The following is a 17,217-nucleotide window of genomic DNA, read 5'->3' as shown; positions in this document are numbered from 1 at the left end:
CCTTCCGCGCCCCCGGCCCAGCCATGGTGACCCCCGAGCCCACCACACAGGGTGAGAGGGAGCGAGGCCCTGTCGAGCCCGCAGCCACAGGGGACCCCAGCCAGGAGGATGGAGGAAAGGGGGACCCTGTCAGGGGGAGCCAGGGAGGTGGACTCCTGATCTAGTGGGTATGGGGGAGTGGGGGAAAAGACAAGACACCTCCTCAGGGGGAGTAGAAGAAGCCGGAGTCCCATTCCAGAAGGGCTGGGGAGGAAAGGAGAAGGGGATGCGCCTGGGGAGGTCTGGAGTAGAAGAATCCTGTCTAGGAGAATGAAGGGGACCCCAACTGAGGGGGGGCTAGAGAGAAAAGGGACCCAGTTTGGCTCAGAAATAGAAGGTGTGGGGCGGGGGGTGGGGTTCGGATCTGAGGGAATGGAGAGAGCCGGGACTCTGGTCTGATGGGAGCCGAGGGGAGAGACCTGGTCTCCAGAGGATGGACTGGCAAAGGACTCTTACCTAGGGGCTGAGAGAGGGGAGCATGGGGGGGGGGAGGGGAGAGCATCTGGCAAATGGGGAGATCTTCCCTGGGGAGGGAGGAAAAGGAGGACACCGCTGGCTCTGAGCATCGTAAACTGTATAAATGTTTGCTGAATGAGTGAGTGACTGATCTGAGCCGTAGCTATGGCAACTAGATGGTCCAGCCCCAGGGGGAGTGCAGCGGGAAGGTGTTTTCTGTAAGGAGGGCCTGGGATGCTCAGGGAGATGGATAAGTGTGCGCGGCGGTGTGATTGCTTATCGGTGTGCGTGTGTGTGTGTGTGTGTGTGTGTGTGTGTGTTTAGGGGGTAGACATTCGAGGCTAGAGAGATGCAGGTGCAGGACCCTGGAGGTGGCATCAGACTCTGCCCCTGTTTCCACCCGTGTCTCCCGAGGGTTCCGGACCCAGCTTTGGGGGTGAGGGGCTGCTCTTGATCATTTCCATCGGCCGGAGGCTCCTGGGTGGGCTAATACACTCCAAGCCTGGGGAAGAGACCGAGGCAAAGCCAGAGTCAGAGAAAGCCAAAGCCCAGGGCGGGGGGCGGGGAGAAAGAGTGCGCGCTGCGGGGACTGCGTGCCTGCAGGGGCGGTAAGCCGCAGTGACCCCACCCATGGAGGGGACCCTCCCCGCTGCTGAGCCTTCCTCCGGGGTGTGTCTGGCGGCTCGCGATCACTCGGGTCACCCGGGGTTGCAGTGTTGGAACGCCAGCCTTCCCGCACACCTCTGCCTAAATGGTGCCAGCTACCCCCTCCCACAAGCCGCAACTCGCGGCTTTCCCGCACCCCCAGCACCCCAAGGTGGCGACAGCCTCTCGAAGCCGGGCCGCTCAGATGCCCAGGATGGGGCGGGGGAGAGAGCGGGCTGGGGGGGAGAGGGGAGGTAGAGAGCGGCTAGGTGTTGCATCTTGGGTGGGGGAGGGCTGCCGGGGAGAAACCTCTGGGGAGGGAGGCTCAGGAGGAAGAAGGGGCTGCAGAGGAGGAGTCCCTGGGTGGGGAGGGCTTAAGGAGAGCAGAGTTTCTAGGGGGCGGGTAGGCTCTGTAGGGGAGAAGGCACTTGGGCAAGGAGTTGCTGGGGAGAAGCCTGGCTCTGTGTGTGTGTGTTCGCTGGGGTGGGGTGGGGTGGGGATGGGGGCGGGGGAGGTGCAGCTTCTCCAGACATTTGTCTGGCAGGAACCCAGGGGCAGCGATTTCCCGGAGATGCTGGTGCGTTCTGATCGATGACCAACGGGTCTACAGAAGACCTCACACACCAAAGGAGCTCAAGGCTCACCCCAACCCGCCATCAGCTGAGGGGACTCTTAGGTCTCAGGAAATCCTTGTGGAGGGAGAAAGCCACATGTTCTATCCTGCAGTCACCGAGAAAACTGAGAGGGAGAGAGAGAGAGACAGAGAGACAGAGACAGAGACAGAGAGACAGACAGAGAGAGAGACAGAGAGAGACAGACACAGACACAGAGAGAGACAGAGACAGACAGAGACAGACAGACTGAGACAGAGAGAAGGGGGAAAGAGAGGGAGAGGGGGAAGGGAGAGAGAGGGAGAGAGAAAGAGGGAGGGAGAGGGGGGAAGGGAGAGAGAGGGAGAGGGAGAAGGGAGAGAGGGAGGGAAAGGGAGAGAGGGAGGGAGAAAGGGAGGGATAGACAGAGATGGAGAGACAGAGACAAAGACAGAGACAGAGAAAGGGAGGGAGGGAAGGCGAGGAAAAGAAAGAGAAAGGAGTGATGGGGGAAGGGGCGGGAAGAGACTGATAAAGGGGGAGGGGCAAAGGAGAAAGCTCAACCGTGCCATTCTTGTCTATATGGAGGTCTGCCTGGGGTGGGGAGTCTGGGAGCTGCAGAATTAGAGCTGCCCAAATACCCTTCTCCATCCTTCTCCTCCCAGAATACCCCTCTACCCCTGAGAGGCTGAGAATGAAAATGTCAGAGGCATGGCAGCCCAGGGAAAGACAACTCGAGGGTCCTTGGGGTCTGAAAATGAAGGAAGAATAGGGGCTCCTGACCTCCTTGCCCTCCTCAGGCCCTCCTCCTCTTCCTATCTTCCCTTCCCCCATCACACACCCTACCTTTCAGAATGCCCCAGTTGCTGCAGCAACCCCCTCCTTCCCTAGCTTCTCCTTGGCAACGGGCCAGCGGTAATGCATCCCTTCTCTTTGCTCCACCCCCTAGTTCAGCTCCATCCGGAGGGGCCTTATCCTCCCACCTTCCCCTGAGCCTTGGGGAACAGACAGCAGAGATGGGGTGGAAATCGAGGAGAGGGAGAAGCCCTCAATATCCCCAAACTGTTCTTCGGAGCTCTGTATAGCCTTACACACGGGAAACTGAGAAGATTAGCTCTAGAACACTGTAAGCTCAGTCTTAGGGAATATTAGAATCTTACACTCATAGAACTTTAGAATCTGGGAGCTGAATGGGACTTTCCCTTCCAGCTCCTGGGGAATCCTCTCTAGACTCCCCGATTATTTGTGCTAAGCCTTTTGAGGAGGAGGAAGGAGATGTGAGTCATACTGCTCTCCCATCTGAGGTAGCAGAAGTTCAGGGAACCCTCAGGCCGATGGGAGAGGCTGGAGGCAGACACACAGAAACATTTCCTGACAGGTGCAGAAGCCACAGGGTGAGAACCGCCCTGGGAGACAGCAAAGATCACTATGGACTTGAGTCAAGAAAACCTGGGTTGGAATCCTGCCTTACTAGCTATGTGTCCCTGGGAAAGCCCTCTGTAAGAATCAGTTGCCCCCATCTGCAAATCCTAAAGTGTTATATGACCATGAATTATCTTCCTCACTAGACAAAGGATAAAGGGGGAAGCCGGGAAGACTTCCTAGAGGAGGAGGTTTAGGAGAAGGCAAAAGAGGAAACTAGGTATAACTGTGAGAATGCAGGACAGACTTCCTGCAAAGATACCTGCCAATCAATCATGCTATGAAAGAATTCCTGGGGTGATTAATCAGTCTACAAGTATTTATCAAGCATCTACCATGTGGCAGCTAGGTGGCATAGTAGATAGAGTGCCAGGCCTAGAGTCAGGAGGACCTGAGTTCAAATGTGATCTCAGACCCTTACTAGCTGTGGGACCAAAGGCAAGTCACTCAGCTCTGTTTGTCTCAGTTACCTCAGCTGTAAAATGAGCTGGAAAAGGAAATGGCAAATCACTCATACACACACACACACACACACACACACACACACACACACACACACACACACACACTTTTTTTTTTAGACCTAGCCAGGTCTAGAGAGGAGGTCCTGGATTCAAATCTGGCCTCAGATACTTCCTAGCTGTGTGACCCTAGGCAAGTCACTTAACCCCCATTACCTAGCCTTTAGTGCTCTTCTGCCTTGGAGCCAATATTTGTATGAATTCTAAGACAGATAGTAAGGGCTTAAAAAAAGAAAACCCCAAATGGGGTCATGAAGAGCCAGATATGACTAATCAAGTAAACAAGAAGCACGTAGGAACTTTGCCAGACACTGGGGACACAAAGACAAAAATGAACCAATCTCTGCCCTCCAGGAACTTATGTTCTATCAGGGGACACCACAAAAGACATCTAGACAGAGAGAGAGACTGACAGAGATGATGGATAGAAAATAAAGAGATAGATGCCTATATATGATCTATAACAAATATATTCTAAATAAATGCAAGTTAATTTTAGTAGAAAGTTACAAGAGGATGACACTGAGCTGAATCTTGAAGGAAATCAGGGATTCTAAGAGATGGAGTGGAGGAAGAAGTGCATTCTGGGCATAGGGGCCAGTTAATGCAAAGACCTGGAGATGGGAAATGCAAACCTGTATGTGAGAAATAGCAAATAGATCAGAAAGACTGAAGCACAGAGTGAGTGGAGAGGAGTGATGAGACCTAAAAGTCACGTACTTAGAGAAAGTTCTAGATTTGGAGTCAGAAAGACCCATTTTTTTCAAGTGTCAATTTGCACTCTGCCTTAATTTCCTCAATTCTCAATGTAGGATCTCTAAGATGGACATAAAAATAGCACCAATCTCCCAGGGCTGCTGTGAAGGAAGATCAAATGGGATGATATTTGTAAAGTGCTATAGAAATGCTAGCTGGAAGGAGCCTTTGAAATCATGGAATCCAACCTCATTTTACAGACATGGAAGCTCATGTCCAGATTCTAGGGAGTTCTCCTAGGTAGTAAGGAAGGAAGTGAAAGAACCAGGATCCATCTTGTAACAAGCAATGGGGAGCTGGATGGGGATCTGCCAGGCAAGGGTCAGGGGTGGAGAGCAGACTGAGAGAGGCCCTTGGTGGTAGTCTCAGGCCTCTCTCTCTCCCTTCCTCCCTCCCCACCCCCTCTCTGTCTCTGTCTCTCCTCTCTCTCCTCTCCCTCCCTCTCTGCTCCCCTCTTTCTTCCCTCCCTCCTTCTTTCTCTTTTTATCTCTCCTCCCTCTCTCTCCCCTCCCCTCCCTTCCTCTTTCTATCTTTCTTTCTCTCTCCTTCTCTGTCTCTTTCTCTGTCTCTCTCCTTCTCTCTGTCTCTCTCTCTCTGTGTCTCTCTCCTCTCTGTGTCTCTCCTCTCTCTCTGTTTCTCTGTCTTCTCTATCTGTCTGTGTCTGTCTCTCTGTCTCTCTCTGTGTCTCTCCTCTCTGTGTCTCTCCTCTCTCTCTGTTTCTCTGTCTTCTCTGTCTGTGTCTGTGTCTGTCTCTCTTTCCTTCTCTCTGTCTCTCTCTTTCTCCTCTCTGTGTCTCTCCTCTCTCTCTCTGTTTCTCTGTCTTCTCTATCTGTCTGTGTCTGTCTCTCTGTCTCTGTCTCTCTTTGACTCTCTGTCTCTTTCTCCCCTCAGCCACTTCTCAGGAACCTGACCGTTTCTACTATGGTGAGTTTGGAATACGGTGGGAGGGGGGCTTGAGGGAAAGTCCTAGGCAACAAAACCCAGCTTTCTCAGTGAGCCACAAGGAGAACTCCAAGCACAGCTGATAATCCCAGTATCTTTCCTGCCTGCTCCTGGTCTACATCCTGTTGGCTTGGATTTGCCTGGGAGGTGTTTTTTTTTCCCCTCTGAAGTTATTCTGGGCTCAGGCTACTGCTAAAACAAATATAATGGGGAATAGGGGTTGAGCTCACATCATCTAATTTGGAGGGGGCAGCCTAAAGCAGAAGGAGAAAAGCTGGGAGTTGGGAGGGGGGTACCACATGGAGAAAGATGGAACAGCATGGGCATTAGGGTTTATTTAGCTCTCTTCTATGCCACATTCAATTCTTAGTTTAGGTTCAACCACATTCCCTGTTCCATGAGGTCCTGTTTGACAGATGAGGAAACCGAGGTCCACAAAAATCAGGGGCATAATCAGGATGGAGGCTTGGGGAGGTGAGCTGGGGAAGAGTCATAGTGCGGATGGATCACCACAAGTGCTCTTTTTCCCTTTCCAGACTATGACACTGTTCGTACTGTGGGCCTTACTCTGGCCACCATCATGTTTGTTCTAGGCATTCTCATCATACTCAGTAAGTGCCTTCTCATCACCTACACAGACCCTTCACTGGAGCCCCCCAGAATATCCCTCCTTCCTTATGTAGAGCCCTCTGCCAATAACCCTCCCCCCGCTCCCAGAGCTCTGGCTCCCTTATCCTCAGACCACAGCATTCCCACCCCAGGTTAGAGGGCAACCCTGCTGAGTTTGGGTGGGTCCCTTCCTGATTATTTTCCCTGGCTCCCAACTCTAGTCTCAGCCTTCCTTCTCTCTATCTCTCCATTTCTGTCATTCCACAGGCAAGAAGGTGAAGTGTAGGAAATCAGACTCCAGGTCAGAAGGGTCTTTGGGGGGTTAGGGATGAGGGTGGGCTTCCTCTAGTTCCCCAAGTCCCTCCATCTGGCTTGTACCCCCCCTCTATGTCCCTCTGAGGCTAGCTCTGTCCTTGTGTCTTTTTGCCCATGTGTCTGCCTCTTTCTCTCAGTTTCCTCTGTTTGTGTCTGTGAATTTCTGTCCCTGTTACCTTCTGTATCCATCTCAGTCTGCCCCTGCCTCTGTCTTTGCTTGTATGCCACTGGCTCTGCTCTCCTGTCTTTGTGTCTCCTCTGCCCCTGCTAGTCTCCCTGTCTCTGTCTCTCTCTTGGTCTCCTTACAGTCTCTTCTCCTTCCTTTCTTCCTGCAGTCCGACCATTAAAAACTGTAAGTTTCAATTCTCATCAGGGAGTGTGTGTATGCATACATATGTGTGTGTGTGTGTTGAGGTGGGGGTGGGAACCATCCATGCCTGGATGGATACTACAGCAGAAAGAGGCAGCTGCCTTTGGGAGGGACCTTCAGATGAAGTCTCTTGGAGGGATGATGCACTGTTCACACTAGGTAGCTGTCCTAGTCTCTTTCCCCTTGGAGGGATAAGGCACTGTTCACACTAGGTAGCTGTCCTAGTCTCTTTCCCCTTGGAGGGATAAGGCACTGTTCACACTAGGTAGCTGTCCTAGTCTCTTTCCCCTTGGAGGGATAAGGCACTGTTCACACTAGGTAGCTGTCCTAGTCTCTTTCCCCTTGGAGGGATAATGCACTGTTCACACTAGGTAGCTGTCCTAGTCTCTTTTCCCTTGGAGGGATGATGCACTGTTCACACTAGGTAGCTGTCCTAGTCTCTTTCCCCTTGGAGGGATGATGCACTGTTCACACTAGGTAGCTGTCCTAGTCTCTTTCCCCTTGGAGGGATAATGCACTGTTCACACTAGGTAGCTGTCCTCAGAATAAAGACCTGGGCTCAAATTTCTGCTCAAAATTCTACAGCTCTGACTGTAATTTCTCAAGTTAAATGGAAACTTTTCAAGACTATCAGAGGGGACCTGACCTGATAGAATTTCCTCACCCGGGAGTTCCCTTTACCTATGAAATCTCAGCTCCAGTCCCTCTTCCTCTCCCTCATTCCACTTCCATTCCTTTCTCTCCCTCTCTCTCTCCTTGTCCTTGTCCCTCTCCTTCCTCTCCCTCTTCCTCTCTCTTTCCCTCTTCCACTGGGGGGAGGGAGAAAATAGGCAGTAGCAGCCAGGGATTACTAGATCAAAAAGTCTATACTTCACAGGATCAGAAAAGTGAGAGTGTGGTGTGTGTGTGTTTGGGGAAGGGGGAAATTGGGGTGGGAGGGTGTGCCTCTCTCTATCCCCCTGTCTCTTTCCCAGCAGCCCAAGGGGGAGCCGTGTAACATGAGGAAGCCTGTCCAGCTCCGCCGCTGCCCCCATCTCAAAGACCCCAGGGGTTAGGGATGGAGATTGCTGGGGCCCCCTGCTCCCAGCCCCCCCACACCAGTGAATGTTCCCCTCTATATGAGCTGCCTGTGCCCCAAACTGGACTCCTCACCCCACAGGGAGTGCCTAGGGCCCAGAGCATCGAGCCCCCTTGGGGGACAGGGCTGGCCCCCCTCCCTGAGGCTTCTGCAATAAAATCCACCCCCATTACTCCTAATGGACCCAGGCATCCGGTCCCCTGGTCCCCTCCTCGGACCCAGACATCTACTCCTTGCCTTGGCCTCCTTCCTAGAATCCAGGCATCCACTCCCCAGCCTCAGTTCCTCTCCTAAGACCCAGGTATCCACACTGTCCCCCACCCCCACCCCACCCCCTCCTGCCTCCTAGGACTCTATCTGAGCCCTGAGCCCTGACCCCTGTTTGTTACCTTCTGAGCTCAATAAATGTGGATTCCGGGTTTTTTCCCCTCTGGTCTCTCTGTGTCCTTCCTGGTTCTTGCTTGGGGGAAGAGGAAAGTGAGCCGCCCCCTCCCCCCAAGATAACGGGAAGGGAAGACGGGCAGAATCTCCTCCTCCCCTCCCCTCCCCTCCACCTGGCTGTCCTGGCCAGCTCCCCAGGTGTCCAGCCCTGCCCCCTTTCTCACAGGACGGCTCCTTTGCCTCATGGCCCCGTTCTCCCATACTGGGGTGTCCCCCACTCTGCCCTTGCTTCGTTTCTCTCTGGCTCCCGCCCCTGCCTTTGAAGCCAGGAAGCCAAAGAGGAAATGACTCTCCCAGTCTTGGCCCCCGCCCGCCCCCGACCTCACACCCCGATCCCGCCCGAGCTCCCCACCCCGCCCTGGCCGTCCCCACCAGGCCAAGGCCACCAGCTCCGGACCCCCCAGCTCCAAGGTAAAGCCCTCTGGGGCGGCGGCGGCGGCGGGAGGTCCCTGAGCCCCGGGCAGCCGGGAGATCTTCTGCCCATCACCTCCTGGCCCGGGCCCCCTGTCCTCTGTGCGCACGTGTCTGGCCCTTCCCCTCTCTGCAGGTCTCCTCTGAAGCCTCTCTGCCCCCCTCTCTCTCCCAGCTGTCTCTGCGGGTCTCAGAGATCTCTCTGCTCCCCCATTCTCCGCTCCGCTCCCTCCCCGGCCCTCCTCCGGCTTCTCTCCCAGATGAAGTCTCTCTCACCCTGCTTGGCTCTCTCCAGCCTTCCTCCTCTCCCCCCCAGCGCCAGCCAGCTCATTCTTTCCTGCAAAGCAGGAGCCGTTACTCATGTCACCTCCCTCCCTCCCTCCCTCCCTCCCTCCCATTGGACTCCTCAGCTGGGGGGGGGGGGGCAGACCCAGAGAGGGAAGGGAGAGGAAGCGGGTCCAGAGCGGCCCTCTGGGAGGACCCTGCGCCCAGGCTGGCAATGGAGTGAAGGAAGAAGGGTCCGAAGAGGAGGGACATTTGTGTTCTAGGCAAGTCCTTGCATCAGGAGCTGCTGAACACACCCTAGGCTGGTTGCTTCCTGTTTTCTGGAGGGGAGCCGGGGGTGGGGTGACCGAGATGGGGATGACTCTCTGGGCTCATCTCCCCACTTCCTCCGGGGTCTGAAGAAGGACTTCTGGGAGTCAAAAGCCACACCCACAGCTAGCCCCAGAGCCCCCCTCCACACAGATCTCAATCCCATCACCCCCTCCTACAGATGTCGCCCCCAGGCCACTTCTGCTTCCTTTTCCTCCTCCTGGGCTGGGCCGTGCCTTCGAGGACCCAAGGTGAGTCCGCTACAATCCCTTCCTAGCCGGAGAGTCAGACGGGTTGTGCTCCCCCCGGGCTTCTTCCAGGGAGGAGCTCCTATTTTCATCCTTGTTTCTCCAACCCCAGATTGCAGGCCGTCCGTGCTTGTCCGTCCCATCCCGGGCAAGTCCCGTGGACTGGCTCTGGGGCTCCGATCCTGCCTGCAAGGGGTTTGCCATCTAGTGGGGCGCAGGAGGGGATGCACAAGCACACGAGGGGGCAAAGGGAGGGTCCAGGCCAAGAGCTCTGGGCAGAGAGATGGAAGAGGTCCCGCGTCCCTTCCAGGAGTCTGTCTTGAGGTCTCTGGCCACGTCCAGGATGCTAGTGAGGAAGAGGAGCCTGCCGATGCCTTAGCTGTTACTCAGTCTTTCCACGGCATGCACCTACCTTCCTGCCCACACACACACTTTGTTTGTTTTAAAGATACTGGAGAGGGTTGGCCATTTCCTGTTCCAACTCATTTTACAGATGAGGAAACTGAGGCCCAGCAAAGAATTGACATCAGATCATAGATTAGAGCCAGAAGGACCTCAGAGGACTAGTTCCAACTCCTCTTTTTACTCAAGGGGGAACTGAGGAAGTTAAAAATGACTTGCTGGAGCTCACACAGGTATAAAGAGCTGGGAGTAAGTAGGGATTTGAACCCAGGTCCTCTGACTCCAGAGCCAGCACTCTTTCCATTGAATCACTCTGCTTTCTGGTAGTAGGAAGGAAGGAAGCTTCTCTTTTGTGCCCAGGTACTATGCTAATTGCTTTACAAAGATCTCAGACAGCTAGGTGACTCAATGGATAGAAAGTTGGACCTGAAGAAGTTGGGTTCAAATCTGGCCTCAGATACCTAGCTGGCTGATCCTAGACAAGTCATTTAATCTTATTTGCCTAGCCCTTGCCCTTCTATGTATGAATATTTCTAAGACAGAAAATAAGGATTTAAAAAACCAAGATGATCTCATTTGGGTCCCACAACAATCCTGCAAGGTGGATGCTATTATTATACCCATTTGGATAGTCGAGGAAACTGAGGCAGCCAAGGTGATATGACTTGCCCAGAGTCAACAACTAGCCCTCATGAGTCTGGATTCCCACTTGGGTCTTCCTGACTCCTGGCACAGCATTGATGAGTCTCTCAGGAACCCGCAGATGTACTTATTGGCAGTAAAACTCAAGTCCAAAACAATCCCTTTAAAGTACCTTTGACTGGAGTGCTGGGGCTACAGCAAAGACAGATCAGACTCAGTTTACAATCCAGCAGGGTGGAGTAGAAGAGGGTGAGCATGGTGAGGGACAAAGGGAAGGTCCAGGCCAAGAGCTCAGGAAAATGATGTGGAAAGATCACTTTCTTCTGGGGGAGCAGAGAGGTAAGAGGCATTGAGGGAAGGCTTCATGGTGGCCCCTGAGCAGGACTGTTAAGAAAGGCAAGGATGTGAGAACAGTTAAGTGACTCAGTGGATGGAGAGCCAGACTTGGAGACAGGAGGTCCTGGGTTCAAATGTGGCCTCAGACACTTCCTAGCCGTGTGACCCTGGGCAAGTCACTTGACCCCCATTGGCTAGCCCTTCCTGCTCTCTTGCCTCGGAACCAATGTTTAGTGTCGATTATTCGTTAGAAGGTAAGAGTTTACAAAAAGAAAAGATGATCGGTTTGGACTAGAACTCTGAGGCTCCTTCCAAAGCTAAGGCTATGGTACAGGGACTTTTAGAGAGTTGGAACGTTCCTTCTCCATCCCCGATGCCCCGTTATGTCTGAGGGAGAAGGGGCTCAGGCTAGGAAGGATGGTGGGGGTGGAAGGGGTCCTAGCTCACCTCCTTTCCTCTCCTCTTATCTTCCATCCCCCTTCACCTCCTAATTAGACTTATCAGTGGAGACCCATTTAGGTACATCGATGGCCCCACCATTAATGGAGAAGGACCATTCAACCCCTGCTTCAAGCTCAGGCACAGGTGAGGCATCATTGGGGGAGTAAAGAGGGAAGAAACTTGGGGGAGGGGGGCCCTGGGAACTCCAGGAGGTCTCTGCTACCAACTCTGCCTTCCTCTCAGCTCTAAGCCCAACCACCTCAGAGCACCAGCTGACTTCAGGGGATCCTACCAAGTACAGCGCCGGTAAGTGGGGTTCAAGGGTGCTGGGGGAAGAGATGAGTGACTTGGACCCTGGCCTGGCTCCCAGATGACAATTCCTCATCCCTCCAGCCACAGAGAGGGGCTGAGATTGGAGACTCTGGAATCTTGGGCAGAATTGCCCAAGGGGCAAAGGGGCTGGGGCTTGGGGCCCCAAATCTTGTGGGAGGTAGGATTTCATTCATATCTCATGCCTCATTCTCTTTTGTTTCCATCGGGGGAAAGACACAGGCCAAACCCAGCCAGAGAAGAAGATGGAAACTACTTCCGAGATGCGTAAGTGGCAGAGTGGGGAGCATCTAGGTAGAAGAGGGGCCCATACTATGCCCATTCACTCATCTTCTCCTCGTCTCCTGTCTCCATCATGCCTTGTGAGCTTTTCTACCTGCCCTCCTTCTCTTTCTTTTTTTTTTTAATCTTTCTTTTCTGTCTTAGAATCAATACTGTGTAGAGGTTCCAAGGCAGAAGAGTGGCAAGGGTTAGGCAATAAGTGACTCACCCAGAGTCATCCAGCTGGGAAGTGTCTAAGGTCAAATTTGAACACAAGACTTCCTGTTTCTAGGCCTGGCTCTCAAACCACTGAGCCATCTGGCAGCTTCTGGCCCGCCTCTATTTCTCCAAATTCCTCCTGCCTTCCAGGACTCATTTCAAGACTCCCTAATTCAGGAAAACCTCTCCCCCTCCTACCTTTCCCCACATAAGAGGGACATTTCCCTCATCAGGATCAAATTTCATTTTAAGAGATGGGACACAGCTGGGTTTGGAGCCTGGCAGACCCCAGACTTGGGGATCAGAGGCTTAGAGGTGGAAGAGACCTCCAAGGCCATCTCTCTTGGCCAGTGAAATCCCTGGACCAAAAACAAAAACAAAAACAAAAAAACAAAGTGTGAATTATAGAAAATTGCAACAAACTTAAACTGTTTATTTCCCAGGCTTCTTCTGAGCTTTTTTTCCTGGGTATTTTTCCAGAGTTTGCTACCATTATTACAATAAAAATTCTCATACTTTGTTAGTCACTGAGGGTTTAGTTCTGGGTCTTTCTTTATCTTCCATCACTTCCTAAAAAAATTTTCCATGTTTCTCTGATTCAGTATGTAGTGCCATAACATTCCACACTGCATTTTGGTTCAAGCTTTCTCCAATTATTGGACATATGAGTCGTTTCCAATTTGGGGTATTATGAATAATGCTGCTAGGAATATCGTTATGTAAATGAGTCTTTTTCCTGTCAGTAATATCCTTAGGATATAGCTTTAGCCAGGATCACTGGGTCAAAGGATATGAACAGGGGACAGTTGGGTGGCTCCATGGATAGAGTCAGGTCTAGAGACGGGAAGTCCTGGGTTCAAATCTGGACTCAGACACTTCCTAGCTGTGTGACCCTAGGCAAGTCACTTAACCCCCATTGCCCAGCCCTTACTACTCTTCTGACTTGGGACCAATACAAAGTATTGATTCCAAGACTGAAGGTAAAAGTTTAAAGAAAAGAGTATGAACAGTATAATATGAATAGCAAAGAGTATGTTGTGCTTAGTGTGGGGTTCCATTTTGTTTTCCAAGGCAATTGCCCTGCTCATCTGTTGTTTAGTTGTATCCCCCTCTTTGTGACCCCATTTGGGGTTTTCTTCTTCAGTAGGGTTTACCTACTGGAGTGGTCTGCCATTTCCTTCTCCAACTCATTTGACTGGTGAGGAAACTGAAACCAACAGGGTAAAATGACTTGTCCAGGGTCATACAACTAGTAAATGCCTGAGGCCAAATTTGAACTCAAGAAGAGGAGTCTTCTTGACTCCATGTCCAGTACTCTTTTCTATTTGGTGCTGTCTTCCTACTCACTATTCACCAAGCAGTAGTGTGCCTGTTTCTCCACAGCCCTTCCAGCATTGAATTTCACAATTTTTCTCTATTATTGCTCACTTAATTGAGTATGTGATGGTATTTTAGCATTATTGAAGTCTCCATTTCTCTAATTAATAAAGAGTTCATAGCTTTTTTCAAGTGGTTTACAATCTATTTCTAAAAAAAAAAAAGGTTTCTATTTTGAAAGTCACTTGGTCCTATTCCTTGACCATTCATCTTACCGACATGGGACTCGCCTTCATAAATTTGTGTCTCCTCCTTATAGATTTTAGATTCTAAATAGAATGGCAAATACTTTTTGACAGTATGGTTTTTTTCTTTATTATTCTGAATATTTTCTTTTCTTTTTTGCTGTGCCAGAGATCATCTTTTGGGGGAACCAAGTTATCTCGTAATTTTTTTCCTTTCTGTTGAATATATAAACTTTTCCTCTTTTCTGCCTTTATAGCAATGGGCTCGGATTGCTCCCTGCACTCTTCTTGGTCCTCTCTTTTCATTTCCTCCTTTGCTCTCCCTTTTCCTTCCTTGGAGTATCCTTACTCTTCACTTTTTGCCATTATTAGATTATTATTTTTTAAGCCCCCACTTTCTGTCTTAGAATCCATACTGGGTATTGGTTGTAAGGCAGAAGAGTGGTAAGGGCTAGGCAAGGGGGGGTTAAGTGACTTGCCCAGGGTCACACAGCTAGGAAGTATCTGAGGATGGATTTGAACCCAGGACCTCCCATCTCTGGGCCTGGCTATCAATCCACTAAGCCACCCAGCTTCCCCTCTATTGTTGGATTATGATCTTCTTGGGGGCTGGGGCTGGGTCAAACTCTCCGCACAGGTTGTGGATTGTCTCTTGTGTTCTCCAGGTAACTTGGACCCTCCAACTGTGGGCAGCAGAACAAGAACTCCCAAGCCTTCAGCCTCTTCTGGTCAGTGGTTCTTGTACCCTAGCCCCGGTCAGGAGGGAGGGATCCTGGGTCCCATTGCTATGGGGGTGGGCAGGGAGAGACACTGGGAATGGGTCTCAGAGTGAGATGATGAGATTCCAAACTGGAAGGGGTCTCAGAGGATATCCAATCCCGTTCCTGAATTTTCTCCTCCTTAAGCCTTCCCCCTTTCCTCACTCCTAGAACACACACCATACTCATTCCCTTCGATTAAACTTTTTTTTAGTTCTATGATGTTCAAGGAATCACCCACTCCCTCCCCAGAGTGTTCCTTTCTTGCCTTCTGCTAATCCTAGTAGAATGTAAGTTTCTTGAGGGCCACAACTCAAGAGACAACCAGACAGCTGGGGTCAACTAGGAAAAGCCAACCAACCCTTCCCCAGAGGGAAGAAGTGGATAAAGGGCTGGGCTTGGAGTCAGAAGTACCTGAGTTCAAATCCAGCTTTAGACACTTACTGTGGGACCCTGGGCAAGCCACTTAAACTCATGTGTACAATGGGGAGAATAATCGAACCTACCTCCCAAGCATTGCCAGGCACCAAGCTAACTGTTTTGTTGTAATTTTCAGTTGTGTCTGATGTTTCATAACTCCATTTGGGGTTTTCTTTTCTTTTCTTTAAACTCTTGCCTTCTGTCTTAGAATCAATGTTATTTATTGGCCCCAAAGCAGAAGAGCAGTAAGGGCTAGACAATGGGGGTTAAGTGACTTGTCCAGGGTCACCCAGCTAGGAAGTGCCCAAGATCAAATCTGAATCCAGGACCTCCTGTCTCTAATCCTGGCTCTCTATCTACTGAGCCACCTAGCAGCTCCTTAGTTTGGGGGTTTCTTAGCAGAGATACTGGAGTAGTTTGCCATTTTCTTCTCTACCTCATGTTACAGATGAGGAAACTGAGGCAAACAAGGCTAAGTGACTTGCCCAGGGCCACCCAGCTAGTATCTGAGGCTGGGTTAAACTCAGGAAGATGAGTCTTCCTGACTCCAGGCCTGAAGTTTTATGTACTCTAGCACCACCTAAGTGTTAGGGATACAAAAAGCAAGCCAAAAGACCATGCCAATCCTCATGGAGTTTACATTCTAATGTGGAAAGACAATGCATGAAAGGGGAGGAGCTGCAAGAGAAAGGCTCCTCCCCCTTAATGTCTTTGGCTCCTCCCCAGGGCACCAGGAGGCGGAGAATCCCTTCCAAAGTGGTGAGTCTTCCAGATTTGGGACCCTGGGCAGAGGAGTGGGAAGGCCAAACACAGGGCTCCTTCCCCTTCTGTATCCTCCACCTGCACGTTTTGCTTTCACCCCTGACCACCCTCTCCTCTTCCTCTCTCAGATGAATATACCCTCCGGAAGAGAGGTTTACTGGCAGCTGCTGTTCTCTTCATCACAGGCATCGTGATTCTCACCAGTATGGACTAGGGGAACCTGGGAGACTCTTGGGTCCCAGGACTGGGCTGGGGAGGGATTCGCAGACCATTTCAGCCCTTGGTTTACTGTGAGATCTTGGGGTCGAGCCCTATCCCACCTCTGCAGTGAGCTTTCCCCATTTGTGACCCCCAGATATCGACTACCCCACGAGTCTGATTTCTTTTCCTGTTCTTACTCACTTCTTCCTCTCAGGTGATCGGTGCCGCCAGTTTCGTTGGTGCAGAAGGCAACAAAGAAGGTGAGATTAGGGCAACCAAGGTGGGAGGAGGACGGCTGGGAAGACCAAGGGATGTGGGAGATGAGAAGGATGAGGTCTTTCCTCTCACGGCCTCCTCCCTTCAAAGTGCCTACAGGGTGGCCCAAGCCTGAGGCCCCAGCTCTAATGAAGAGATACCAATGGAGCCATGATGGCGGAAGGACCCCAAGGCTCTGGCCGACTCTGAAGCTCATGGAGCTCTGGGAAGAAAGTCCCACTGCTCACCCCTTTTACCTGGTTTCTCACTGCCATGACGATGCCTTTTTCAAGATGGCACCAGCTCCTGTTTCTAGGTCTCCCTGGTCTCTGTTGCCACTCCCCCCCAGATCCCAAGTTTCTCAGCCAAATTCTCAATAAACATTTGCGGGACAAATGAATGGACGAGTGTTGGTTCTTGACGTGGCATCTCCTCTGTCAAAGGTGCTGAGCAGACCTGAAAGGTTGGGATTCATGGGACGAAGCCAAGAGAAGGCACCAGGGTCAGTGTACACTGAGCACACGGAATCCTGCTTTAGCCAAAGCCTCAGTTCTCATCTCCTGAATCCTAGAGGATTCTGGGAGAATGTGGTGCTGGTCTGGGGATACAGAGACGGAAGCCTCTGCCTTTAAGCCGTGTATGTTCTATGGCTTGGGGGAGGGAAGGTCTCAGTATAAGTACATAAAGAAATATAAGATGAGAGGGAGAGAGAAGCCAGAGAGAGGAGAGACAGAAAGAGACAAAGAACACAAGAGAGGTTGGGAGATGGGAGGGAGGGAGGAGAGAGGGGAGAAAGAGACAGAGACAGACAGAAAGAGCTAACAACAGAGGGGATCAGGAAAGGAGGTGGCAGAGATGAAGAATGGAGGCTAGCCTAGCCACAGCAGCGGGGAGCCAGGGAAAGTGTATTGGATTGTTTCCTAGCCCTATGGCTTTGGCGGAATCATTTGATCTCTCTGGGTCTCTGTTTTCTTGCCTGTAAAATGAGAAGGTTGGATGTCAGGTCCCTTACAGCTCTAAATCTTTGATTTTTGCCTTCAAGTGATACACAGTCTAATGACGAACACACAGACACGGACACACACACAGATTCGTGATCCCTGACTTTTCCGAAATTGTTCGAAGGTCACCCACAGCCTCTTACTTAATCCAGGGGCCTTTCTTAGCCCTCATCCTTAATGAACTCTTTTA

General features: G+C 51.5%; 1 protein-coding gene across 4 annotated transcripts; it reads left to right on the top strand.

Annotated features, from left to right (window-relative positions):
* Positions 1-5,906: 5,906 nt before the first annotated feature.
* Positions 5,907-16,426, top strand: FXYD5 (FXYD domain containing ion transport regulator 5). 4 transcript variants are annotated; one of them, XM_056825340.1, is made up of 11 exons: positions 5,907-5,982; positions 6,248-6,281; positions 9,371-9,440; positions 11,313-11,402; positions 11,502-11,564; positions 11,805-11,855; positions 14,296-14,358; positions 15,535-15,567; positions 15,699-15,773; positions 15,986-16,031; positions 16,138-16,426. In XM_056825340.1, exons 3-11 carry the CDS (start codon positions 9,371-9,373, stop codon positions 16,160-16,162), a joined length of 516 nt encoding a protein of 171 aa, XP_056681318.1. In that variant the 5' UTR covers positions 5,907-5,982; positions 6,248-6,281; the 3' UTR covers positions 16,163-16,426. The 4 variants fall into 4 exon arrangements, with proteins under 4 accessions (XP_056681318.1, XP_007491877.1, XP_056681319.1 ...); XM_007491815.2 differs by lacking the exons at positions 5,907-5,982; positions 6,248-6,281 and adding an exon at positions 8,463-8,595; XM_056825339.1 differs by lacking the exons at positions 5,907-5,982; positions 6,248-6,281 and adding an exon at positions 9,006-9,143.
* Positions 16,427-17,217: the final 791 nt, after the last annotated feature.

This window comes from Monodelphis domestica, chromosome 4 (genome assembly GCF_027887165.1).
Source record: "Monodelphis domestica isolate mMonDom1 chromosome 4, mMonDom1.pri, whole genome shotgun sequence".
Classification (NCBI taxonomy): domain Eukaryota; kingdom Metazoa; phylum Chordata; class Mammalia; order Didelphimorphia; family Didelphidae; genus Monodelphis; species Monodelphis domestica.
This window is presented reverse-complemented; position numbering and strand designations above follow the sequence as displayed.